General features: G+C 37.3%; 1 protein-coding gene across 1 annotated transcript in view; it reads left to right on the top strand.

Moving 5' to 3' along the window:
* Positions 1 to 27930, top strand: part of OFCC1 (orofacial cleft 1 candidate 1) — a gene marked incomplete at its 5' end in the record, with an annotated part of 208283 nt that overhangs the window by 65582 nt on the left and 114771 nt on the right. The window contains 2 exons of the mRNA XM_036868623.1: positions 3039 to 3263; positions 25534 to 25797. Of these exons, the coding sequence (XP_036724518.1) occupies positions 3039 to 3263; positions 25534 to 25797 (489 nt within the window). The remainder of the gene's footprint in view (positions 1 to 3038; positions 3264 to 25533; positions 25798 to 27930) is intronic.

Below are 27930 nucleotides of genomic sequence, written 5' to 3'. Positions count from 1 at the left end.
TCGCACTGTGGTTTACATAACATGTTTGAGGTTTACTAATGAAATCCTTTTACCTTCATAACAGTATAATAGGGCCATTACAGACAATAGATACAGTAGTTTAAAAGTAATGAAATTTACAACAAAGTGTATTTAATTTGAGATTGAATTGCCAGCAAATATGTGTCCTAATGAACTCCTGTGTCAATGTAGCTCTACCTAAATTAAGGAGAATCATTTCTATCCCGGGAAACTAAATCAGCTGTGAGATCCAGAAAGGCCAGTCCTCTGGTGGGGGGACTGTCGTTGTCACAGATGGCCCTGCTGCTGGAACTAAGCTTAAGTCAGGAGAAGTGAAATACAAGATCCTTCTTTGGAAAGCAGGGGAATGCTGGCTGTTAAGACTTGTAAACCTAAAAAAAAAGAAAAAAAAAGAAAGAAAAAAGAGTCGATAAAGAAGAACCTCAGATCAAGTTAGTAAATGTTAATAGGAGGAAAAAGCCTGGGGAACTTTCTGAGGGTAGAAATAGATCTTGATCTCTGGACATTGCATTTAAAAAAAAGAAAATGGTTATGTCATATCAGCTATTCATCTATTTAAATAATTTTCCCCATAGTTCCTCCAACAATTTATAAGATTGAACGGGTGGTGGTAGAAAATGAAGTGGTAACATATTTTATCAAATATTTGATCTTCTGGTGATTTCTGAAACAAGCCATATTTTAATTGTTGGGAGATCAGTAGCTCATATAGTGAGTCATACTTTATAGGGTCTCATTTCAAAAACTACTCGCCTCCCAACTTGAATCCACTGCAGCATCTCTGATGTGTTTCTCTAACTCACAGTTATTCTGAGAAATCGTTTAAGGGAAACATCAGATTGTGCAGTGGTACCAAAGGCAAACCTTTTTATTATCCTGCATTGTCAATTTCTCTTCCTAATATCTCCCCTCTTCCTATACCTGCTGCAGAGCTCCAAGTCAACCAGTAATTGCAGACCTAAATGTTTGTAAAGAAGGCAGCGGAGCCAAGCTTGGTATCCGCACAGAAGTAACCCACCAATCAAAGGGAGCAGCATGGCCTTGGCCGTGCTGGAAGGTGAGGCTCTTGAGACTTTTTTCCTCTGATGTAATAAGTTAAATCTAAGATCAATTTCATCGACTCACTTTCCTGTTGTGCTTTTCTTCCCATAGGACCCTTTAGAGAAACAGAGTTCTAGCAGGTCTTAGTAACTAATTTTGAGAATTCTAGGTTAAAATAGAACAGCTAAAACGCTCCATCGCGAAGCCACTGGAATTCTTCGAAACGGTGTCCATGGTACCAGGCTGGGTTCTCACTAGACAATGAGGCAGACTTGACACCATGCAAATGAGACAAGGCTTGAAATTTGATGAATCTTCTAGCTCCTCTCCCTACTTGGCTGACACTTGCTCTGAGGAAGGTTGTAAATGCAGGAGAGATTGTGGTATAATTCCTCAGACTGGCCTTTCTGCCCCCTAGTCACCATTCGATTATCTTCCAAATTGCTGTGTTTCAGAGAGATAAAGATTTTTTATGGCTTGCTGACTGGAAACAACGACAAGAGCCAGCAAAGAGATGGCTGAGGGGCCATGCATAGTAATTCCATTGGTAAATGACAAAACCTTTGTTTGTATGACATTTCTAAAATTACTGCAGAAGATGAATCTAAAATACAAAATGTCACATTTGGCATGCAAAACTATCACAATATATCTCAGTATAAAATTCATAGAGGCATTTAATTTAGAATGTGTTTAATAACTCAGTCTGCCTGCATCAGTAATCCTGCCTTGAGGTTTAAAGAGATTGTCTTGTTTATTCACATGGTGTTAGTTTTTAAAATATTTTTGGAAATCAAAATACTAAGGTTAAGTCTCTATTGTTAACTAAGATTTTCTAATTAAACCAAAAAGTAATTGTTATTCTGATTAGTGTTTAAGTCTGAGTTGTATGAAAAAACAAAAGAAGTTTAGCAACTTTCACTGTTGGTTTAACTGTGATTTGATTCCAGAAGCATACTGTCTATATGGAAATATATATTATCTCTCACAAAATAAAGTCTAGGCAGGATTAAAAAGGGCTTTCTGTTAACTGCAGATTAACGGGTGGTGCTACCAACACAGGTAGTTAGGAGAGTAACCTGATTCCAAAAATGACATTAATTTTGCTTAAAGCATGATGTAATAGAGAATTTTTCAAGGTCAAATTATTCTGAAGACTATTAGGGTGGAAAACATGACTTTCTGACATTTGAGTTATTAATAATCCCAGTTTAATTTTTGTGTATTCTGAAACAATGGTCCACTAAAAACCTTATCAATTTGTACCAACTTTTCAGCATTTACCAAAAATGAATGGCCTATTTGTCCCAGCCAAAGGTAAGCAAAGAAATTCAAATGTCCTGTAAAATAATCTTCAGTCATATACTTCAGTTACATGCAATTTATGCCAAGTTTTAGGTTAAAGCACATAGAACTGCTCTTCTTTCTTTATTTTTTGAATCTCACTTGAAGCCTGTGGGGCAAGGTGACCTCATGTTCAAATTAAATACAAGTATTTGATCAGGTGAGGTGTTCGTCTGACCTGTTTTGCACATCACTAATCAGTGGGGCCCATGGTCTGTGATTAGTATGAGAGGTAAGGGCTGTCACCTTTCAAGCTTACTGCCCATGTTCACCCAGCCCAGGTATCTTAAGAGGCCCACTGTGTGGTTTTTAGAAGTGTTGGTTTCCTGTTCATTCTATCTTATTATAATAGATGAATGGTTTCTGATGTCACAGATCATTAACATACCACACTTAAAACCTGGCTCAACTTTCCCTCGCATAATCGGTAGGCTTGTCTTTTGACCCCCTAATTACATGTCGTGTGTCCTCCTCTGTTATCACGGCTAATACCTGACAATTACAGGTTGAGTAAAAATAATTGTCTATTTTTCCCTCCCTGAGAAGCGCGCTGTGGCTAATTGTGTGGTTTCCCCCAGTTCCTGCATCATTCAAGAATTTCAAGAAACCTGTCTTTTCTTTGTGTTGAGCAGAGTCGGTCACCTCAGCCTCTTCAAATACAGATGAAATGCATAAGGGGTCTCAAGAACAAGGCTCCCCAAGGCTCCTACTTCCTCAAAGTGTCCCTGCTTGGTCGACCAGGTGGCCGTGTCTTGCCGTGGTGCCTGATGGAGCAGCTGAAGACCAGAACACACCCACTGAGGCATGATGGAAATTTTTATGATGTGGGGCTGTATTTCCACGAAAGCCTTTATGTGGTAAGCTGGTCTTTTTGCACACGTACCACTATCTGCTCCTATCTGTCCAGCTTTTCACCTCTAGAGATGGTTTTAGGTACTCAGCTTTGTGTAGTAAACAGAAAGGATTTCATTCATTCATTCAGCAAATACCCAATAAACACTCAGTATGGGCCAAGCACTGTGTTGTGGCCGGTACATGGACACCCTTAGTCCTGTGTAAAATGGAATGCCATCCTTCTTTATCAAGATCATTACTGTGGATCCTTGGTATAGTTCTTCACCTTTTCAGGATTTACATGACAAGAGGTCACTAACGTGTGTATTTTATGTGCGGTATCTGTATACATTTGTAGGCAGCCAGGGACACTGATTTTAGGTGAGAACCCAGATTTAGGTAAGAAGAAATGTTGGAGGTTGTTCAGAAAATAGATTATGGATATAGGGGAATGTGTTTACCAAGCAAAGGGAATCTGGATGGGACAGTGCTGGGCGAGAGAGAAAGGGGAAGGTAAGATTAGAGAGTGTTCCTGGATGCAGGGATGAGAAGCGGGGGTCCAAGATCTTCAAGTCACCTTTGGAAGGAGAGAGGATAAGCTTAGCTTTCTCTGGGGCATCAGCATCGGACTGACGAAGACAGGGAACTCCAGCCCAAGGAGAAGAAAGGAAGGGGCTGTGTTAGTCCCAGAACCTTTACTGTGTGCTGGTGCGTTAGATGCCAGGCATGAGAATGGACTGTTTGAAAATATAGAATTGCTTTCTACACTATTAATTTGAAAGAATAAGACAAACATTGTAAGAATCAGTGTAGGTAACACAAGGCTCCCAGGCTGACAAGACTCACTGAGGAACCAAGCCTCAGTTGGCTCATCTGTGAAATGGGAATAAAAATATCTGCCTATCAGAAGCATTACAAAAAATGACTGAGATGATTGTGGAAATATACACTGTCAATACATAGTAAGAATTCAGAAGCTTCTGTGATTATTATTGTTATAATTATTCTGTCTCTTTGATGGGGAAGCCCATAAATGCTTACCAGGGGACTTTCATTTTAATATATATGATGAATGCTTATATCTTGAACAACTTTTGAATTAACCTTTGCTTGAGAACAATGGTGGTTAACAATTTCTTCTCTAACAAATGATCCCAAAAGCCCTGTTAACATGTGTGAGACACATGTGAGAGGCGTTAGTCAGGGGTGGGTATGGAGAGGATTTACCCCCTGGGGGAGCACGCTGTCCCCATAGAACCAGACTTTGAGGACAAGTGACACGAAGACAGCAGATGTAATTCAGCCCCTGACATAAGATCTTGGTTTTCACTATTTATATCAGAGCAAATTCAGGAATGTGGTGCTAGCTAAGATTTTAGTTAATAATTTTAAAAAAGGTCTAATCTGTACTTAATGGGCAACTACATTCTTTTGGTACAGTTTAATTAAGTAGCTACCATTTTAAATCTTGGAGCTAGGTTACCAAATATACCATTCGAAGAACTTGCTATCTAGAGCCATCTGCATAAATAGCTGTTTTACATTGAAAAGCACTCTAAAATGTTCTTTTTTTAAATTTATTTATTTTTATTGATTGATTGATTGATTGCTATGTTGGGTCTTCGTTTCTGTGCTAGGGCTTTCTCTAGTTGCGGCGAGCGGGGGCCACTCTTCATCGCGGTGCGCGGGCCTCTCACTATCGCGGCCTCTCTTGTTGCGGAGCACAGGCTCCAGACGCGCAGGCTCAGTAGTTGTGGCTCACGGGCCCAGTTGCTCCGCAGCATGATTGGAACCTCCCAGACCAGGGCTCTAACCCGTGTCCCCTGCATTGGCAGGCAGATTCTCAACCACTGCGCCACCAGGGAAGCCCTAAAATGTTCTTTTTATTGTTATTATTGGTTTAGATGCCCATCCCCAGCTCCCCCAATAGAGGTGTGAACTCTGAGTGCAGAAGCCACATGTATTGCTATGTTTGCTTTGAGCATATTCCATGCATGCTGATGAATAATCCTAACAGAGAGTGCTACAGGTTAAATGTCAGGAGGGATTAGAGGACAAAGAGGTGCATCAAGAATGTCTTCAGGGACAGGGAGCAAAACCCCTAAGAGACGGATGTTGCCAAAAAATGTTCACAGTGTTGAAAAGCGCATCAAGTCCGTAGGGGAAAGCAGAGGCCGGTCGTTCCTCCAACACTGAAATGCATTTTCCCCTTCCTGCCAAACAGAACAAAAAGTATCTTGGAAGAGCTGAAATAACAACCCCAAATTTTCTTTCCCTGTGTCAGAAGCAAACAAACCAAAAAAATTACTTCCTGCCACAGCCAAGGAAAATGTATTGTTTAACAGCCTGACAAAATGTCACTGAATTCTATCCATCCCTTGGTATCACCTAGCAAAATCCTGGGTCCCCAGAGAAATCTACTAGGGTGTTTCACATTCAGTGTATGTAAGAAAAGTACAAAAATTCAGGACAAAGACAAAAACAAGAAAAGCGCTCTAGAACTTGACAGGAAAGAGAAGTCATCTGAGGCTGTTTGATTTCAGAATAAAAAGGCTGTGGCTCAAAGTTCTGTTCATTCCACTGGGTTCTAGCAAACTTTTCCACTAACCACACAATTCTGCCTGCCAGGTCACTCTGCTAGCAGTTTGTGGGAGACTGACAGTTATAACAGCAAGGTTTAAAGAAATGTCATTTTTCAATAGTAGGAATACACATGCAAAAACACACAAATGTGCTTGTGTATGTAACTGATATAGGGGCATCTAAGATATTTACATCATTTCTTTTCATATACAAGCCTAAGACAGGGTCATTTCTCCATGAACAGGAGAAGTTGGCTTCATATGGTTGTTTGAGAGTGCAGGACATCTTACCAATGTTAATCGAGGAGAGATGGTCATCTATTCCTACACAGACAGGAGGGACAGAGAAGGTATGGCCCAAATGAAAGGGCAAGTCTTCATTACAGGAGAAGCACTGAGTCTGCTGAGGAAATGTCTGCATTATACGTCTGTAAGGTTACATTGTTAATGGAGCTTGGAATGAGGGTACAATGTTATAGCATCAAAGGTGGCTTCTCTTTGGTATCAAGCTGGACCAGTAGGCAAACAATCGAAGGTTAAGGTGAAAAGTTTGCTTATAGGGTTTGATAAGCCTCTAAGTGAGGCAGCAGATATATTGGTAAGCCCAAGGTAATAGCCCTCCAAACATCCACGGTCTTACTTCTGATACTATCATTTGGATTTTGTCCCCAGTATTTCCACACTTTAACGTCCATTTTCCTGTATTGTAAGATGGAGATGTTCAAATACGATGAACTGACTAATTTTAGCTTCAGTCCCCTCATGTAAAATGAGGTAATAACAACTCCTTTATTTGAGTTACTGTAAGAATCGTATTAAATTAAATTGTTATGGAGTCTAAACTTAGTCTCATCTTGCTTGAAGATATTGAATAATTCCTTGGTAGAGACATTTGGAACCTATGTATCTTTTGACATTAATCTTGGAATTCTCTCAAATAGAAACATTGCCTTCTTTGTAGATTGTATTCATTAACAGAAATGAGGCTAGGATCTTTGGGAAGAAACATTCCAAAAAATATGCCTCTCGACTTTTGGTTCTGGCAGGATGATAAACTAAATTAAATGTTTAGATTATCTTACTCTACCATCCTGCCAGAATCAGAAGTCAAAGGCATATATCGTTTTCAGATTATGTTCTATAAATATCTGGAAATTTTAAATGAGATGTTAGCTAAAGCCTTTTAGATGCATTAGATAAACATTCAAGAAAGAAAGGGATCTCCCTGGGAATCAGAAATGAAGAGGAAATTGTAAACCATACAGGGAGTGGGTAAACCAAGGCTCTGGCTGCCTGGGAGAGGGGAGAAGAAATGATCAATCTTATTAATCTAAAATTTTGAATTTCAATGACCAGTCAGGAGATGAGGCCTTGGGCCCATTAGGTATAGAATGTTGAAAGAAAGTCTCTTGCATAAATCTAGGATATTCAAGACTAGTCTAAAATAGATAGACTAGACCAAAAAAATCTTCCCACCAATAGAGGGGAAATAACAAGAAACTTCTCTTTCTCTAACTAGCCTCTGATTTAAATTTTATTTCTCTTGATGGAAAAAAATATACTAGTTGAAATTAAAAATTCCCAAGATGTGTTATACAGACGAGACCCTCTCAGTGGAGAACCAATGAGTTGGAAGCCAGATCTGAGGAAATTTCCTAAACTATAACACAGAGAAAAAAGAAATGGAAAAAGTGATTTGAAAAGACATGGAAGAGAAGGTCTAACATATATCTTATAAAATTTTCAGAAGTAGAGGTAGAGAGGAAGGGAGAATAAACATTACCTAAAGAGATAACAGCCACTAATTTCCCAGACTTGCTGGAAGACACAGACTCTCAGATTAAGGGAGCAGAAATTCTGAGCAGGGCAAAGAAAAACAATCCACATGTGGACACATTGTAGTGCCACTGCAGAGAGCAACAGTAGAGGACTAAAGATAATTGAATAATATATGCAAAATTCTGGAAGAAAATTAATTTAAAAAGATATTTACCTAACCTATCATTCAAGAGTTGGGGCAGAGATGTTCCAAATGAGTAGAAACGTTTTTGACTAAGAATACTGTGTTAGTTTCCTAAAGCTGCCAAAACCAAGTACCACAAACCTACTGGCTTAAAATGAAGGATTTTATTGTCTTACAGTTCCAGAGGCCAGAAGTCTGGACTCATGGTGTCAGCAGTGTCATACTCTCTCTCTGAAGATGCTTGGGTAAAACAGTTCTGTGCCTCTTTCTCAGCTTCCGGTAGCCCCGGGTGTTCCCTGGCTTGTAGGTGCATCACTCCAATCCTCTGGCTTCCCATGGCATTCTCCCTGTGTGTTTATCTTCACATCAGCTTTCCTCTGTATGTGTCTGCCTGTGTCCAAATTTCCCCTTTTTATAAGGACACCAGTCATATGGGATTAGGGTCCACAGTGATGACCTCATCTTAACTGGGTTACATATGCAAAGATCCTATTTCCAAATCAGGTCACTTTCTGAGGTATTGGGGGTTAGGGTTCTTCTTCTGGGGTACACCATTCAACCCATAACAAATATACCCGTCACAGGACCTTGCTCAAAGAATTAACAAAGGATATCTTTCAAGAATAAGGAAGAGTGCAAGAACCAAAGCCATTTTGTGTTATTCCTTCGAAACTCTATATTTGAAAGGTTTTATAACTTTACAAAAGAATATTAAATAAGTATGAGATATAAAATAAATATTAAACAAATAAAATATTCCCTTTCTGTTCCATTTTAATAGAATATCAGGCAATTAAGAGCACTTGAATAGAAAAAGAAAGAATAAAAGATCAGATAATTTGTATAATGAAATGATTATTTCTCCAACTCATTAACTCAATAAAAACTCAAAGTTAAATCAAAGGTTGGGGCTAGGGCATTTCTACTTTCACAGGACAGGTCCACTCCAGTTTGGAAACCACTGATTCATATATGTGTGGGAATCCACCTTGTTTACAATTAGAAATATTAAAAGTTATAGAAAACATTACTGTAGGAAAACATTAAATTAGGAAAATATTATTATAAGAACATTGGATAGATACTTTGGAAATTTGGTGAAAGATTTTGCTCTTTCTTTAGTTATACTTGGTTTCAAATACATTCATGTGAATAAATAAATATGGAATTTTTAGAGCTGCATAGATGATTGAAAGAGAAGACGTATTACAGTACTTTTTAAAAATGTGAAGTCACACATTAAGAATTGCAATGATTGTTATAATTGTCTTGTCACCCAAAAGGGTGACATTTTAAAATATCATTCTTGAACTTTGGTAATGGTATCTGGGCCAAAAGACCATTTTGTTAATTATTAGATAGAACTGTTATGCTTGCAATTCTCATTTTCACTGGCACAGGGATCAGCCAACTTAAAAAAGGATATAACTAGTAGGTTAAAGAAGAAAAACCAGCAAAATTCAGGCAAAGAACATTGATTAATGAATTTAAAAAATGTTTTGAAAGGTCATGTGCTCATGTTGGGCTAAGCCTCAGGCAGATCTGTAATAAACATGACCAGGCCCTCTGTGTGGAGCAGGTAACCCATGCTGACTCTGAATTTGCTGATATTACAGGGTTATTTCTTCTGGAAGGATGTAGCATTCTGGAACAATTTCTATCATGATTCCATTAAGACCATGGTTTCCTTCAATTTAGGTCTGCATAGTTCTCTTTTCACATTACCCTGCACCACACAGAAAATAAAACCGTGTCTTGGACTGAGGGTTTGTGTCACCAAAGGGAAAAAAAAATCACTTGATTTTGATGGTACTTAACCCCATTTTATTCGATAAGTACATCTGTTTTGTTTGGTTTGGTTTTTTGGGGATCACCTGTCAGTGTGAATAATAAAATTTTATGAATACTAGTTTAAAGTCAAAAGTGATTTGTCTTAAAGTGTGGCAATCTCGAGGATTCCTTAAGGAAGAAGTCAAACACGCGACATAATTTCCTTGGACAATATTTAAAAGCACACTCTATAGCAAAGAAGCTACAGCTAAAGGGATGTCGAAAAACAGAACGTGATGACACAGACTTCCAGATGACGGAATCACAGTGAGCAGGCATTTATCTGTCTCTTACGTTCAAGGGGATCTGCTTTTTCTTATTTGTGCTGAGGCTTTTTCTCTGGATAATGGAGACAAAATACATTTTAATTACAAATAAAATGTTTTGAAAATGCTGTCATAGAAAGTTTTCTTATATATTGAAATATGAAGAATAAATACAGGAGGCCAAGACTTGGTGGGATAATGGTTAAGTGTGTGCTCTTCACCTTGATTTGAATTCTGGTTCCAAAACCTACTTAGCAAAATGACTTAGAGCTTTCACTCTATCTCAACCATAAAATGGTCATCACAAGAATCCTTATCTCATTGATCTTTTAATGTTACCACTAATAGGGTGAGGACAAAATATTTTAAAATTAAGAACAAACCAGCTCTAAAAACAAGCAATGAACAAAACCCAAATATATTCCTAAAATGAAGTTTCGGTTAACTAAAGTATGCCATTATTATTTCTCTTTCTAGCATGTCCACGATTATATTGTTTGAAAGGACAAATGAGCAATTATGAACAATACTTATATCTTTGTATCCTAAGTTCTTTCTAAAACCAGTATTTTTAGAACAAAGTAGAGTTTACTGCCTTCATTGACATTATGACATTTAACCTCAAAATAAATAAATGACATAGACATTATTTCTATTTCATGGATGAGAAACCGAATTTTGGAGAAATAATGCAAGTTACCCCAAATCATATAACTTATTAGGACAATGTTGGGAATGAAACCCTTGCCTCATAACTCTGGATACTCAACTCTTGCTTCCTAACTCCATAAAGGGTTTTCCACTAACCCCAGTGGATCACCAATGTCCCTGTGATCATCATTAACTAAAACAGTCTTTCCATCACATCACTTCATCACTTCCTTTTTAAAACCATTTGTTGACAGGACTTCCCTGGTGGTCCAGTAATTGACTTCTCCTTCCAATGCAGGGCGTGTGGGTTCAATCTCTGGTCGGGGAGCTAAGATCCCACATGCCTGGCAGCCAAAAAACCAAAACATAAAACAGAAGCAATATTATAACAAATTCAATAAAGACTTTAAAATTGGTCCACGTCAAAAAAAAAAAATCTTAAAAAAAACCCCATTTGTTGACTCCCCATTGCTCTTAGGATAAATTAAGCATTTTTCCGTGGATGCAAAGATGCTGGTAATGTGGCCTCAGCCTCCTTCCACAGCTTCATGCTCATCTAACAGAGCCAGCCTCCCTCCACGGGCCCAGCCACCCAACCACATTTTTTTAAAATTAATTAATTAATTAATTTTTGGCTGTGTTGGGTCTTTGTTGCGTGTGGGCTTTCTCTAGTTGCGGTGAACGGGGGCTCCTCTTGTTGCGGAGCATGGGCTCTAGGCCCATGGGCTTCAGTAGTTGTGGCACGTGGGCTTCAGTAGTTGTGGCTCATGGGCTCTAGAGCGCAGGCTCAGTAGTTGTGGTGCACGGGCTTAGATGCTCCACAGCATGTGGGATCTTTCCGGACCAGGGCTTGGACCTGTGGACCCTGCATTGGCAGGCAGACTCCTAACCACTGCGCCACCAGGGAAGTCTCCCAACCACCCTTTTATCTTGAGCTGTACCCAAGCTCCAAATATCCTCCAAGTTCTGGTGTGCCATTGGACATTTGTCCCCAATGTTAACTCCTACTTATCCTTTGGCTTCCAAACTCAGTCATTTTTGCTATTGTCTATGCACATTAATTAACTCCAACAAGAGTTCAGGTATTTGAGAGCAGAGGCCATACTGTATTTATTGGTATGTCTTCTGGAGCATACAGTACTTGTACATAGTAGGTATTCAATAACTACTTCTAAAAGAGAAAAGAAAATGAAATGTGAAACTCTAGTTATAGAGGTGCAACAGGTTTAATGTAAGTTCAGTTTACCAACAATAAGTACTACGAGGAAATGTTAAGATAATCTTAAGAGCCCAATCGTGGTACCAGTAGTTTCTAAAATAGAAATAAACCTGATTGAGAAGAAACACATCAATTCAGATAAAACGATATTATTTTAACATTAATTATATATGGGGAACCTGTCACTGGTAATGAATAAGGAAATAAATATCATTATTTTATTGTTTTACAACTCATGTTTATTTAGTCTCATCTCCCCTCTTTAACCTATAAAAATAATATTTTAGGTAAAATATTCAAAAGAGAGAAGTGAGCCCATAAACTCACTTCCATGAGGCATGAGCAAACTCGACTAAGCTCATTCTCTAGTGAAAAGGTAGATGACAGCCCTCTGGTGTGCCTTCTAGAAATTTCCAGAGTACTTAGGCATGCATGGGGACCTCCCCAAATGCATCGGTTGATGTTATGTTAACTGCCAACTTGATTATTTTAAAGATCAAGAAGAAATTTCTCCAGATGATTTTTGATATTTTCAAGTGACAAATAGCTGTATTGGCCTTTCTGATTACAGAAGACAACTTAAGCTCTTTGTTAAGAAAATCAGAGAATTAAAAAAACTACATGTAAAAGTCTAGTTCTCAACAAGCATGTGCTCCTGTTCTGGAACCACATTAACTGAGTTCACACTTACCTTCATTTTATTAGTCATAGCTGTCTAACTATGCAAAGGAGAAGTGGAGTTGATAAATAAATATATAATCACTTCAAACTTAGGAAAAAAGTACAGGTAATAGAAGAGTGGCGCCAAGTGGCCCCAGCCAATGCCCTGTGGAGTAGATGAGCTACTTTGCTGAGTCATCTGTGATTTTCTGATCTACACGATGGGGAGATGTAGACAAAGGTTGTTTCAAGTCACTGAATTTTGGAGTAGTTTGTTATGCAGCAATAGATAACTGAAGAACTTATTTAGCCCCTTCTGTGACCAAGAACTACATCGAGAGTTGGAGAAATAAAGTCAGGGCTCTCTTCTTAAATTGCTTGGGTAGCTTCTGCAAATTTAACCTTGTGTGCTTAAGGAAAAAGAATCATTATGTGTCTAAATTCAGAGGTGGTTCACCCAAAAGGCATTTGAGTCCTGTGTGCAATGTCTTGTCCTTTAGTTATGCTGCGTGTATGTGAAAAAGAAGATGTGGGAGATGGAAGTGGATAAATAAGGGGGCTGTTATGGACTGAATCGTGTTTCCCCCAAATTCATAGGCTGAGGCCCTAAATCCCAGTACCTCAGAATGTGACTAAGTTTGGAGACAGGGTCTTTAAAGAGGTGAGTAAGTTAAAATGAGGACATCGGGGTGGGCCCTAATCTAATATGACTGGTGTCCTTAAAGAAGAGGAGATTGACACAGACACACACAGAGGGAAGACCATGTGGGGACACAGGGAGACAAACCAAGGAGAGAGGCCTCAGAAGAAACCAATCCTGCCGACACCTTGATCTTGGATGTCCAGTTCCAGAACTGTGAGAAAATAAATTCTTATTGTTAAAGCCATCCAGTCAGTGGTACTTTGCTATGGTGGTCCTGAAAAAGTAATAGAGGGGTTCATGAAGAACTGGTGACAACGAATTGTCCTTTTATTCAGTGGGAAAGAAGAAGCAACAATTTGCTTCAACCTTTTAGAATTCAATACATAAATTTGGCGTCATTGAAATAAAGTCTAGGGATTTCCCTGGCAATCCAGTGGTTAAGACTCCACGCTTCCAATGCAGGGGACGTGGGTTCGATCCCTGGTCGGGGAACCAAGATCCCACATGCTGCACAACACAGCCAAAAAGAAAAAAAAGAAATAAGGCTCCCCTATTGTAGTGGGTTTTGGCTAATTGTATGGCACATATAGGCACCTCAGAAGCTCCAGAGAAAACCTGACTTAAACTCACTGTGTTATCGGACTCTTTCACAGTTCTATAGAATTTTAAGAAGTCTATCAACCAGTTAATATTTATACATCAGTATGGCAAGGTATCATTATTATAGTAGTAGATGGGCACCATTTTTGTTTTACTGGAGGGAAATCCAATATGAATAAAATAGCAACTTTTCAAACATGACATTTAATCCATGCAGGTAAATCAAACTGAGAATCTATTATTCATTATTAAAGGGGTGGCATATTTTTATTACACTGAGAATGAAACACAAATACTGTGAAAAATTTAGTGCCTTTTCTTGAACTTTTAAGACACTTATCATGCAGTCATCTAGCTGGTACTGGCACCCATTTTAAAATATAGCCATGAAATTAATAAGTTTGAAGTTTTATGCCTGAAAAAAAGGATGCTCAATTTCAGTGAAAAAGGCAAATTTATTTTTTATTTAAAGCTTCCTAAGTACTTAAGATGGTAAAGTACTTCAGTAATGTTCTGGTTCCAGTATGTATATGAAGAATATAGTTCATATTCTTGTCATTATTAGTCATGGCCCCAGTGTTCTTCACTGAAGTGCTTTCTGAAAACTGCATATATCAGAAACTGATTAAAATGACCTAAAGTATTAATTCTTAAAATGTGATGAACCCAACATTTTGCAAGAGGTTATTTTCTGTGTGACATTTAATATTGAAGAATTGAAATGATTTTAATAACTCCTTGGAAGGAGTGGTCTTAGGAAAACTAGAGCCTGAGCATGATTGCTTTTATTGATTATTGATTATTGCCATTCATAATGAATAGCCTTGGAGTATATTATATCATGTGGCTTTAAAAAGTTTGCCATTATATCAGTGGAGGAAGCCCTTTTTGTCAGTTCTTGAAATCGTCACTTCTGCTGGCCAAGAATTCCCAGAGACTTGTGAGAGTCCTGATTGTAAATGGCTCCTCCTGAGTGGTGTGAATGGTCCCTGGGCATGCTGCTTTTAACAGTGGTCTGGTTCTGCTACTTACTTAGCATTCATCACTTTAGGAAAATTACCTAATCTCCCTCGCCTCAGTTCCTTCATTTGTAAAATGGGAATCTGTTACCTTATTCATAGAGACTTTGTGAGCATTAAATAATGTGATGTATAGATTGCTTAGCATAGTGGGTTGTATGTAGGAAATAACTGGTAGCTATAATTAGTTTTTCATTATAATAATAATTCTCCATGTAGCATGTTCTCTTCTTTTCCCTCTCTGTTAGATTTCTCCAGCCGTCCAAAACATCCCTTCAAGAAGTATCAGTTAATCCATTCTTGATTTCTCCCTCTAAGAAAACTCAGTTTCCATTAAATTTATTGGATGCTCTTTTGCCTCTACTTCTTGTTACTGAGTGATGTGAGGGGTTCCAGGGCCATCAGTGCAAAAGGTCATGCTATCATTGTCTCATAGTCTCTGGCAGAGAGGAAGAATAATGTGTATTGAGTGCCTGAACTGTGCCAGTTTCATCACTATGTGTTTAATACACACGATCAGTGCAAATTTCACACAGAGCCATCTATTGTTAATCCCATTTTGCAGATTAGAGAAACTGAGGTTTTAGAGATGAGAACTTGACCAGAAGTTTGAAGCTGAGATTGGAGCCCACAGTCCAAACACCGAGGTTCACAAACTACCCTACAGAAAACGGCAAGAACTGATACATTGGTTTTTCAAATCTGTAAACTACTCATCGATTCCTGTAATTTTTCTCTGTATTTTTACCAGGTTTATTTCCATTTCTAAAGCCAAATCCCTCGCTCTTTCTGTCTCTTCTTCTGTCCTTTGTGTCGGTTTTCTACATCTGTTCACATCTGATTTACTCAGAGTTGAGTGCCCTAGTTACAAATTAGTAGTTGTCGTTCACTCTGCATGCAATTCAATAATCAAGTCATTTTTACCAGTCTCATTTGGGAATGAGGCTGCTGTATTACATAATATTGCCAGGTGGTCACTGAAACATATTTGCCAGCACTAAAATGTAAGCTTCTTGAGAGCAAGAACTGGGGTCTATTTTGTTCACTGCTGAATCTCTGGCACCTAGAACTCTGGCTGTCTTAATAAATATTTTTAAATGAATGAATAAATCTAAAAATTCAAAAGACTCACATTGCAGCCTTCAAATAGACAACTGTTTTCTGCTTTATAGTTGAAAAACGTTTTAACTTTTTAAAACTTTTGGTGTTTTATGCAGATTCACATTCTTTATTTTATTGGAACTGCTTTCAAAATGCCATAAATCCAACTTTGTCCTTTGTGTCTGTTCTCTACATCTGTTCACATCTGATTTATTCAGGGTTAAGAATGCCCTAGTTACAAAATAGTCGTTCTTGTTCACTTTGCATGCAATTCAACAATCAAATCATTTTGAATTCTCTAAAGAGGAAGAACTTGCTTCTATATTTGAACTCACTCACATTCAGAGGGAATAGGTTTTAATATTTCAACATCTATACAAAATGCTTTACAATGACTTTTAAGGCACTAATTCTCCTATGAATGCCGAGTGAAGTCTCAAAGGGCTGACTAGGGTAAAGAATTTCTCCAAGGTCACATGGCCTGGTAATTGCAAAGAACAGGACTGGCTATCTTTTCCTATCCGTCTGCCTCATAGGTGTACCAAGCAGTACTCAATGACTTTGAACTGATGGGGCTCTCAAAGCTTATAGTGGTGACAGGAAAACAATTTGGGTTCAAACAAACAAAAAATCCCTAAACTCAAGGACCAATAAAGGTCAATCTAGTAAACTGCCAATCAGAGCATGTCAAGCCTCTGCTTAAGCTCTCCTAGTAGCTCTCCATTACATTTAGAATAAAATCCAAATTCCTTACCTGGGCCTCCAAGCCTTACGTGATCGGGCCTCTATCCCCCTTTCTAATTTATTTCATGTGACTTTTCTGCTTGTGTATTTCATTTGAGACTCACTTTCTGTTCTTTGAACAGACCAAGCTCCTTCTTATTACAAGGCTGCGTTAGTTGTGGCTTCCTCCTAGTGGGGTTCCTCCTCAAACCTTGACACTGCTGGTCCCAGGTTAAGTGTCCCTTCTCGAGACAACATTTTCTTAACAGAATAGCTCCTCCTCTGGTCATTTTCTAGTTCATCTCTAATTTATTTTTATTATTTAGATATCACTAGTGATAAATTAGAGCATTTATCACTATTGATATTGTCTTACTTGTTTATTGCTTATCCCCTCCACTACCAGATTGTAGCTCAAGAAGAAGAGCTTATTTAATTTTTTTTTATCCTCAGTGCCAAAAATGGTGCTTAAGTACAAATGGGCATTTAATAAAGGTGTGTGAATGAATGATTGAATGAATGAACAGGGGGAAGTCCTGAAGTTGGATATGGCTTTTGACATAGTCAAATCAATAATTTAGTAGCTGGGAAAACATGAACAAATCATTACTTTTTCAAAGCTTTTTTTCAATCACCTGTAAAATGGGCTAATATTAACTACATTGACACGCCGATCAAATGTTATATTGTGCGTGTAAGAGCTTCGTAAAATGTAAAACACTGCACAGGCGTTAATACATTGCCAGATATCTTTGGTACAATGTGGGTTTCCCAAAGGGAAAGGGTTGATTAGCAATTATTGCCAAAAGTTTTATCCTTTCCAAATGATGTATTTGCCTGTTCCTTGTAAAACCATTTGTGGTTAATTTGTTGGTCTTTGATCTAATCATGCTGCAGATGTTCAGAAATGCCGTCTTTTTGTGCATTGAGGCTCAGTCACTGGGGTTTGTAAAAGTAATGGGCTGTGCCCAGTTTTTCCCCAATGTCTTCAACTCTCAGGGACAAAGAAGGGAAAAATCTATCTTTTGCCTAACAAGGAGAAACTGAAAATTCAACTTTTGTTTTCACTTCAAAAAAAGAAAAAAAAAACGGGGGGGGTAGGGGGAGAAATCCCAGAACTAAATTTTCTAAATTAAAATATTCAATTAGATTTTGCCATCTCCCTGGAGTGAAATATTCTTAGTTGAACATTTGAGTAGCATGTGAAGAGATGAGTTATGACACATTGAGGTTGAGGTCAGGTAATGGAATTGCGATGTAATGAGATGACATGCCATATATTTCCTCTTGATTTCAGTCACGTTTGATGGAAAATGGTGGAAAGGCCATATTTTTTAGCCAGTAATTATTCCGGTATGAATCAGTTTGATTTTAGACAGAAATGTGGCCACCCTAAGCTATGAAGTCAATTAGACATATGATCAAGGACACACAAACCTGTCTTGTCTTGGTATCCATATTGGACGATGATTCTGAAAGTGTGGTCTGAAGGACCACGTGAATCACCATTACCTTGACGTGCCTGTAGAAATTCAAATTCCTGAGCTTCACCCCAGACTTACTGACTCAAGGACTCATCCCTTCTCAAAGGGGCCTAGAAATCTGCATTTTAAAAAAACTCCTTTGGGTAATTCTTACACAAATCAAATTTGGGAGATTGCGAGATGATGTCCTTGAGGAAATCGTCGTATGATTGTGGAGGTTTCTTAAATAATTAAATTCTTTGTTGAGAAATCACAAAATTCAATTCAGGGACTGTAAGTTTGAGAGATCATAGACTTGTGCCCTCATTTTAGGAAGATTTTTATTCAGAATTACTAATTTGTAAGCTATCTGATGAATCTAGCCCTCAGAAAGACTCATTTTTAAAAAATTTATTTTATTTTTTATTAAAGTATAGTTGATTTACAATGTTGTGTTAGTTTTAGGTGTACAGCAGTGTGATTTGGTTTTATGCATATATATGTATATATATTCAGAAAGATTCATTCTTTAAGGATGTTGGATGATGGAGTTTTTCAGGATGCTGATGATGGAGTTTTGTTGGAGATGTTTTCTCTTGGTAAGTTCTGTGTCTACTTTTGATGCCTGAACTCAGTGGGAGCAATTAAGGAAAGAACAGGCTGAATACAGAGAAACATGGGAAAGAGCCCAGCTCCTCAGCCTGTAGGAAAGGAGCAGGAAATAGGGTGTAGAGGAATGGCCTTGAGCTTCTTCATCAGGAATCCAAGGTAGGCTGTCTGATGTTCACCTCCAACATTTCGGAAGCATGGCATGAATGGCTCTGGAGCACATGGCCAGGAATCAAATCCCAGCTCTACCCTCTGCACCTATTTTCTGTGTGACCTTGGGCCAGCTCTCTTTGCCTCAGTTGTGCCATTGGTCAAATGGAGTTATAATAGAATCAACTTCATAGGATTATTGTGGTGGTTGTGTTCATAAGGATAAAGTGATTTAAAAAGTACCTTGCATTTAGTAAGCTTTTGATACATGTTAATGGTTGATGCTATACTGTTAGGATTAAGGAACTAAAAAAATCAATTTCTAAAACAGGGAACTGGAACTGTTACATTTGCACATGAGAGCACTGGTTTTCCAACGGTGTAGGTGTAAGATTTTCTCTCTTCTTCTATTCAGAAGCTATGATAGTTATAGCTGTTACCACCCTCTGTCCTTGATCCCTAGGCCAAGATAAGTTTCCAAGAATAATTACTTTCTTTCATCCCGCAGCAGAAAGACTGGGGATTAGAGCTAATATGTCTGTTTATTTATATTGGCTAAGGGAATGGAAAAGAAAATAATGGTATTATTAAACTCTCACTGGCTAACCTAGATTACCCTGTGCTGTGGCATCAGTTCCCACTCATCTGTCCAGAGTTGTTTGCCTCAGAAAGAACACTTTGCTATTTTCTAATGCAAATTAAGTATATTTATTTACTTCCTTGACTACGCTTATTCCCAACAGAATATTAGTCCCAGAAGACACTATTTTGTTCATTTCTCATTCTCCCAAATTGCCACCTTCCCTTCATCACCACTGTCCTTCCTTCCCCACCACTTCCACCACCACCACCAGCACTTTATAAATGGTGAAACAAAGATCCATCCCAAAATGATAGGTTATTTACTGGAGTGTCACATTGGGATTTGATCTTACGTTTGTCTGATGCCAAAGTCCATGCTTTTAACCCATTAGGACATATAGCTTCCCTTTTAAATTAGAGAAGCAATTAAACAGGGCAGGATTGAAGTAAACTATTAGGACTGAGGTAAACTATATATAAAGTCAAAAGCATTTAAGATGCATTTATAGGAATTCCAACCAAAGAAATATCCAAACAGCGTCACTGTAGTCTTACCACAAACAACTGAAACATTGTTGGGTATTCTGCTTATCTACTGTAGTGCAGTATGTGAGTATTTGCATTTTCCTCTACAGTTGGTTTTATCATGACTCTGGCAAAGAACCACTAGGTTTTCGACTTTATGTCCAATGACTTAGAACTATGGCTCTGAAGCTATTGTGGTATAATAATCATGTTTATAGAACAGTTAAGACTGGATGTAAGTCAATACAAAGCAGGAGCAGTCAGTCAATATTATCTTGGTTATTTTATGGTAACAAAACCCCCCAGTATTTCAGTGGCTTAATACAATAGAAGCTTATTTTTCACCCAAGCTATGTGTCTACTTCAGGACAGCTAGGGGCTCTGCTTTACCCATTCTCATTCTAAGTCAAAGACTGGTCACTGGTCACTGTAGCAAAGGAGAAAAATGAAAGAAAACTCTGGAGACTCTAGACCCAATAATAAGTGCCCTGCCCTAGAAGTGACACATATTCTGTCCAGAGCTAGTCACATGGCCCACCCAACCACAACGAGCCTTGGACATGCAATCCTACTATACGCTTAGAAGGTGAAGAGCTGGAAATATTTGATGAACAGCACTTATGACACCATAACTGCTGAGGAGGGAGTGAAGCTTTCTAATAAAAAGCTGTTCACAAGGAATTGATTTACCTTCTGAATTGGCAAGCATTCCTATCAGTGTAGGGTTCAGATAGAGACTGAACTATCTCCTGTAGTACAGAAAAGATTTCTAACTGAGCAAGGGACTGAATATAACAGTGCTTCTTAAATTATGTGGCCTATGTACAATCAGTATTTTAATTAGATAGTCTGTACTCCTCAACAAAATTTTTAAAATGCCCTTTTCTGAGGTCACTGAGGTCTTTTGCTAATATTGTTATTATTTTAAGTTTTAAGAACTTCAAAAATCTTAGAATATCTTAGTAATTGTTATGAAAACATTTAAGTCTCCAAGTTCATGTCTGGGCCTCACCAGTATCTCTGCCTGTACTTCTGTTTGAAAGCCTGGAGATTAGAAATTATGCCCTCAAAGATATTGTCCAAACTGAAGACACGAGATTCTTTGGTTGTAATGAGCAAAACTTGGGGGAGGAAGAGGTATGTCCTGATGAAGAGGCTGTCATGATAAAATAGTAGACTCTGTGTGTGTGTGTGTGTGTGTGTGTGTGTGTGTGTGTGTGTGAGAGAGAGAGACAGACAGACAGATATATTGTCAATAAATTTGACCATATTTAATTTGCATGTTTATGTATTACATATTTTAACATATATTTAACTATATGTTTAACAGAAAATAAAACTAGAAAGTTAGATTGTGGTGAGGTAGCATTAGGGTCTTTAATGCAATGCTGAAGAATTACAAGTTTTATGATAAATATAAAGTGACAATATGATGTCAGGCAAGAAACAGCCTACCAAGGAGCAAAAAGTAGAGCTTATACTGAACCATAGTTTCTGGTAACATTTTGTTCAGTGCCAGAGATAAAAGTAACTTTTTATGATCCGAGTGCAGGGCAAAAAAGCTGGGGAAAAAAATGAAAGTAGAATTTTCCATATGATAGATAATATTTTTATATTAATTCTGGATTTCATGATAAGGAACGTATGACCCTTTGACATTCAATAATGAACTTTTCTGTTAAATATCATAGGTAGCCCTTTATTTTTAAGGTTTTATCTTTGATTTTATTGGTTTGACTATGATATGCCCAGGTTTCCTTTTTCCTTTTTCTTTTTGGGATTTTCTGAATTCCTTGGTTTCGTGGGTTGATATCTTTCATCAGTTTTGGAAAATTCTCAGCCGCTATCTCTTCACATGTTTTTCTGCACCATTGTCTTTCTCTTTTCCTTTTAGGACTCCAATTACATGTGTTTAGATTGTTTATTACTGTCCCACACATGTTACATGCTCTGATCAGTTGGGGTTTTTCTTCCCCCCTTTTTTCATTCTTTTTGCCTTTGTGCTTCAGTTGGGACTTTACTACTGGCCTCTACTAGAGGTCATCTATCCTTTTTCTGCCATGTCCATTTCTACTGTTAAGCCCATTCAATGAATTTTTCATTTCAAGTACCCTAAACATTTTTAAAGTTCACTCTTGAAATTTTCCTCCCTCCCCTGGTTATTTCCATCTTCCTCCCTATTTCTTTATCCTAATTATAATGATTGTTTAAAGTATTTGTTTGTTAAGTCTAACATCTGAGTCATCCGTGGGTCAGTTTCCATTGACTGTTCTCTTTTATCTGTGCATCACATTTCCCTGCTTCTATGGATGTCTCATAGTTGTGTACTGTATGCCAGATATTGTGTATAAATGAATTGTAAAGACTGAAGTAGAAAATATTTACCCCGCACAAAAAAAGCAGCCTCTGTCAGGCAGCTAGAGTGAACTTTCTGATTAGAGTTAAGCTAAGTTGGGGTTAGGTTGTGGCTTTGATTAGTTTTAATTCACCACTGGTTTTAAAAGTTTTCAAGTGTGAAAGATCCCTCCTTCCAGCTGGGTTTGGTATCCAAGCACCACATAACCACTCTGCTCCCTAGCCCTGCTTTGAGATTTCCGTGCCATAGAAGGTCTCTTTTTGACTTTCAGCCTGAACCCAATTGCTCACATGCTGCTGAGTAAGAGTCCTAAAATTGAGAATTTGTAAGTAGTAAGGACTCATTCTGTGTCTGGGGCTCATGTGTATTCGACATTCCACATTACTCCAAGATTGTTAAAATTTCAGCCAATTTCTCCTTTTACCTACAAGGTCTCTCACCCAGTGAGAGATCTACTCCTTCACCCGTTCCCTGAGATTAAAGCTACCTCTAGTCCTAACTCATATATGAAGGGCTTATGCTCTCTGAGATTTAGTTTCCTCTAAGCTTCATGTCCTCAGCTTCCCCAGGCGTTCAGAATATACATAATTTTGTAATTTACCTGGAGTTTTTTCCTTGTTATAGTAAGAATTATGAGCATTTATGACCATCTCCATCATAAGGAGAAGCAGAACTTTGAAAGCCTTCTGTTTTTGAAATTACTTTGTCAACTTTTTTTCTGAGAATGAAAACAATAATCCTTCCAAATATTTCAGAAAATCCAGAAAATTGAAAAATACTTCGTCAATACGCATTTTCATCATTTTGTAAGACTTCCTTAATCCTTTCTGAGTTGCTTCAATTTAAAAGTATTTGGTGTCCAAGTGGAAGGAATTTTGCTTTCTCTTCCAAACCTCCGTACAGACTTCAGCCTTCAAAATTCTTGTTTGTTTCTTTTCTGCTTGTTCTCCACTCTCCTTTCACATGTACCTTCTTTGATATGGAAGATCAAATGCATCACCCTTATGTTATATGGCACTCAGAAAATAAAGCTACTCCGAAGAAATTATGACCTCCAGCTACCAGGACTTTGATGATGAGATAGCATTGGTAGTTGGGAGGAGACTGATCCATTTATTTCCTTTATTATATAGCATTCAATTACAAAGCTACAGAAAACTATGGAAACATCACATCATAGGACAGCTATGGAAATACTCAGGCTTGCGGAAAGCTTCCTCTGAGAGGTACAATGAAACTTAGTGATCCTTTCTTGCCAGAGAGGAAAAAAATGAGTCCCAACCTACACATTACAGGGCAAAAGATCTCTCCTACAACATACAGCAAGGGAAAGGCACTAAAAGAATAAATAAGACAACTGTTGTCAGATAAATTCCTCTATTTGATAACATATGGCTCTTACCCTCCTTTTCAGTCAATATCAGTGACTAGGTTTTGTCTTGTTCAAATACTTATTTTTTGGGGGGGACTGTCAGGGTAATTGCATGTGACACCTCTATCTTGTTAAATAGGCTGAAGTGAAGATCCTTTTGTGCCTAAAGACTGGCTTCTAATTTACATTGGTACAGGTGACACAATGCTGACTGGTGTTACTGGGTTATGTTTGGTAGCCTTGAACTGTTTCTCACGCACAAAATGATACTAGTGTTTTACATATTTACAGATGATCTTCAACCTTAAAATGTTCTTTTCTTCTTTATTAAAATAAACTATAATCTAAGTCATAGAAATAGTTGGCATAAAGTCATAAGATTAATAATAATAATAATATTTATGTGCATTTTACATTTTTATGAACATTTTAATATTTGTTATCCAAATTGATAATTGCATCAACTCTGTGAGGAAGGCGCTTATATTCTTTTTTTTATGGATGAGGAAATTTGAATGCATGGAAATTTAGATACAAAAAGAGAAGTGACTTGCCCAAGACCACAGGAAACTTAATGATAGAATTGGGTCAGTACTGGTCAACTTCTTACTTAATCTATTAATATTTTGAACATATCACTGAGTAAGATCAGGTTAGTATAAGAGGGACATTAGTTTTCACTTCTAAATGCAGAGATAAAAATTGATGAAATGACTGTAATAGCAGCAGTTCAGCTTTATTTTTAAACGATGGTCAGAAACAGGTTTCTGACCCCATTTTTCCTCCTCCTCCTCATTTAGCTTTTATTCTCTTATCACAAGGGTTACTCACAGCCAACTAACCAAATGAAAAGTATGGCTTGATTAAGAATCTCTTTTGTCTGTAATTTGTGCGTAATGTTTTTAGGTCTCCCATGGGCTGTTGTAGAAAATGGTAAATCTGGTTTAAATGAAACCTGATCCTGTTAATGGTTTAATAGCAGCTGCCACAGGGTTATGGCATTTTTCAACAGATGCTTCTGCTTCATTTTAAACATAAACTAAGTCTTGGAATATTTATATAAATCATATAAAATATGCCTACATACTTTTGGTTAAATGTATTGTTATAAAATAGTCTTAGGCAAGTTCCTACCTTTGTCAATTTATAATTATTCACACAGAATTAAAAAAAAAAAAACCCAAGGCTATACTCTATTTTAAAAAAAGATTATTCATGTCTTGCACTTTCCTAAAAATTTTTTTAAAGGCTGGAGAATAGCCTCCATCTCTAGTCTGGGGATGTGAACAATGGCTTGGTCAATCTGATCATTCTATCCATCTTTATGCCTAACACTATTTACTTAGCACTGACAAATTGCTTATACAGTGATGTGCATTATAGTGTCAACTGAAATATACAGAGTAGTCACAAAATTAAATGGGACACTATATTTCTTTGAAGAGGTAGACCTTGTAATAGTTAATTCAGACTATTATTATGCCCAGGATTAGTTTCTCTGGAGTGTGATAGTTTGTTCAACCATTTTTTTTTTTTAAAGAAAAGCATTTCTTCTGTTCAAAGTACTTGTGCTGGTTACCTGAATGATACAAAGATGAATGACAGGCAAGTAAAACAATAAGACAAAAGATAGAAATAGTTACACAAAGAGGTACCAGCTCAAGCAACAATACAGTATACCACTTTAGTTAACATATTACAAGTTTGAGTCCTAAAGCTCATAAAGGGCAGAATCTTGAACTGGCAGGGTCAAATTTGTCTTGTTTTTTGGGGTCATATTTTCATGGTGGTATGTTTGCTCAATTACCTTGGGCTGGAACATTTATTTATGTGAGTGCCCCCAATGGTGAGTTTTTAAGAGCAAACAGTAAAAGTACAAACCAACTCTTAAGCTCTAAATTATCTGTGGGCATCTCTGACTGTGATGTGTTTCTAAATACAAGCATCCTGGTCTTCCCCTGTCCTAATGTCTGTCCTAGGTACTCCCGTCTAAGAAGGATGTGAAACCTGGTGCAGCTTTCTTGTTTGAACTCATTCTCCTTCGTGGGAAATCTGCTTGTCTCCACCAAGTTGTGGGCTGGACAACTTTCCCTTTGTACGATAGCAATTTGGATGTAGTGGAGGGAAAATTCAAGTGTCCACTTCTCCGAGGACATTATGACCAGAAACTCGACAACTTCAGGAAAATTGAAGATTTGATTTGCTTGGACCTGGACCACTGGCTGTGCAATCTCTACTTTCAGGTTTGCAATATGATTTTGTGAATGGGAAAAAGAACTTAAAAATTTTTCAAATCTGCTTCTTTCTAGCCTTTAGCTTCCTTTCATGCTATTGAAAATTCCAGTATCATAAACCTATAAAAGTAATTACATCTTAATACTGATTTCTCATAATGCAGATTAAATTTATGTCTACAAACAAGGGGTAAAATTCTAGAGTTAGAAATCTTAAGGATAACTTAATCCAAACGTCTATGTTATAAATAAATCCGGACATCCATCCAAGTCCCCTGATTTCTCAGTTTACAGTCTGTTGCTGCTGGAGCAGACTGGTCTCACCAACATGGGACAGGGGATATATTTCTTTATCAAAAGTTCTTATCGAGCTTCTGTTGTGTGTTGAGCATTGCTTGTTCCAGGGATATGAAGAGATAGATGTGGTCTCTGCCTTCTGGATGCTTGATATTTTTTTGATGAGACCAACAGCAGATACCCAATGACCCACATTTCCACAGGATGAAAGTGGCCATCAGAAAGCTCTCTTTGCCATACACATGGCTTCAATGTAAGCTGCCTAGTCTACATCAAAAATTAAAAAAAAAAAAAAACCACTTGGTCACACACCATTTATTGGTATAGGTTTGGCATTCTATTTTCTAACCAAGTCTTTTAGCAGAAATGCTGTTGTGTAAATTCATTTTAGGCCACCACCTTGGAGGATCCAAAAAAGAAAATGACAGCATACATGAAATATAAAGCATTCCAACACATTTCTAGTCAAATTATTTTTGTCTTATATGTCCAAATTTGTTCTACCTGTTTATGTTGTTTTTCTGGGGTGCTTGTGTCATAAAATGCTATGATTTATTTTCTTCCTTACCTGTATGTTTGATATTTTTTTCAGTCTGTCTATCTACCTACCTACCTAACTGAAGGAACCACTAAATATGGATATTTTCAGGAAACACATGTAGTTTTGACCTAAAAATTAGCAGCTACATATCCTTCTTATGGGATGGTTTTCCATTTTCTATTTAAGTTTCATTAACTGACATTTTTTCCCTTTTAGCTAATTCAGTTATAATGTTTTGCTGAAATATCTTCTTGTCACAATCTAGGTATGCTATTAAGAAAACCACTCTTAGATGAATATGTGTCTTTCTATTCATTCTGGAAATAGTGGCATCCTAAAATAAATCTGACTGTATGTTAGAATCATGTGGGAAGCTTTAAATATACTATAGCTTGAGTCCTGTTCCCAGATCTTTTGATTAAATTGTTTTGAGGTGGACCTCAGGATCAGAAATTTTTAAAAACTTCTAAAGATTAGAAAATTGGTATAAGTTTGAAAAGGAAGACCATCATAAATGAATCCAAAGGATTTATTAAAAAATCACCCAAACTTTGAAGAAAACTGTAGAAAACACTCAAGAAAGTATTTAACAAATTGGTGACTTGAATACTGTACAAAGAGATCAAAATGAAATGAAAATGAAAATATAGCCATTAAAGAAAATAAATTTTGGTATTTATTAGGTAATGTAAAAGGCATTAATAATTTTTCACTAAATTTTTCATTGTTACCTAATGTTCAGTGTTCTATAAATTATGACATGGAAAATCAGTACTTTGTTTCATTAAAGATAATTTAGGTAGTACAGATATCGATAATAAAGAGATATATATTTTATATTTGAGGTAAAATCAAGAAGTCATGTTTAAAAGTTACAAAGTCAAGAAAAGAGATTATCTGATGAACAATAGAATAACTTGATTTCACTAAAATCTACTTGATTTGAACTCATTGCCCATTTTTTTCTCCTGTTTTTTCTGACTCCCTGTTTAAAAAAAAACTTTATGAAAAAAGTAATATTATGATTTATCTGTAGAGCCCTCTGGCTATTATCCATTACAAATGGACATAATTGTACACTAGCTTTCTTATTTGATAGACAATAACAGAAGTTTTCTTCCTGTGTATATTTCATAAGGAGTTGGGGAGGGGGAGTGAGTCCTACTAATGAGAATAGTACTATTATTCAAGATGTATGATTTTCTGATTGTAAGGCAGAATAAGTACGAATGTAGATGCTTCTCTTTCACAAGGATGAAAATGAAAAATTTTTGTCTTGAAACCGTATTTTCCTCCATGTGAAA

The sequence above is a fragment of the Balaenoptera musculus genome, chromosome 11 (assembly GCF_009873245.2).
Source record: "Balaenoptera musculus isolate JJ_BM4_2016_0621 chromosome 11, mBalMus1.pri.v3, whole genome shotgun sequence".
Taxonomy (NCBI): Eukaryota; Metazoa; Chordata; class Mammalia; order Artiodactyla; family Balaenopteridae; genus Balaenoptera; species Balaenoptera musculus.
The sequence above is the reverse complement of the archived record's forward strand: the minus strand, read 5'-3'. Positions and strand labels throughout refer to the sequence as shown.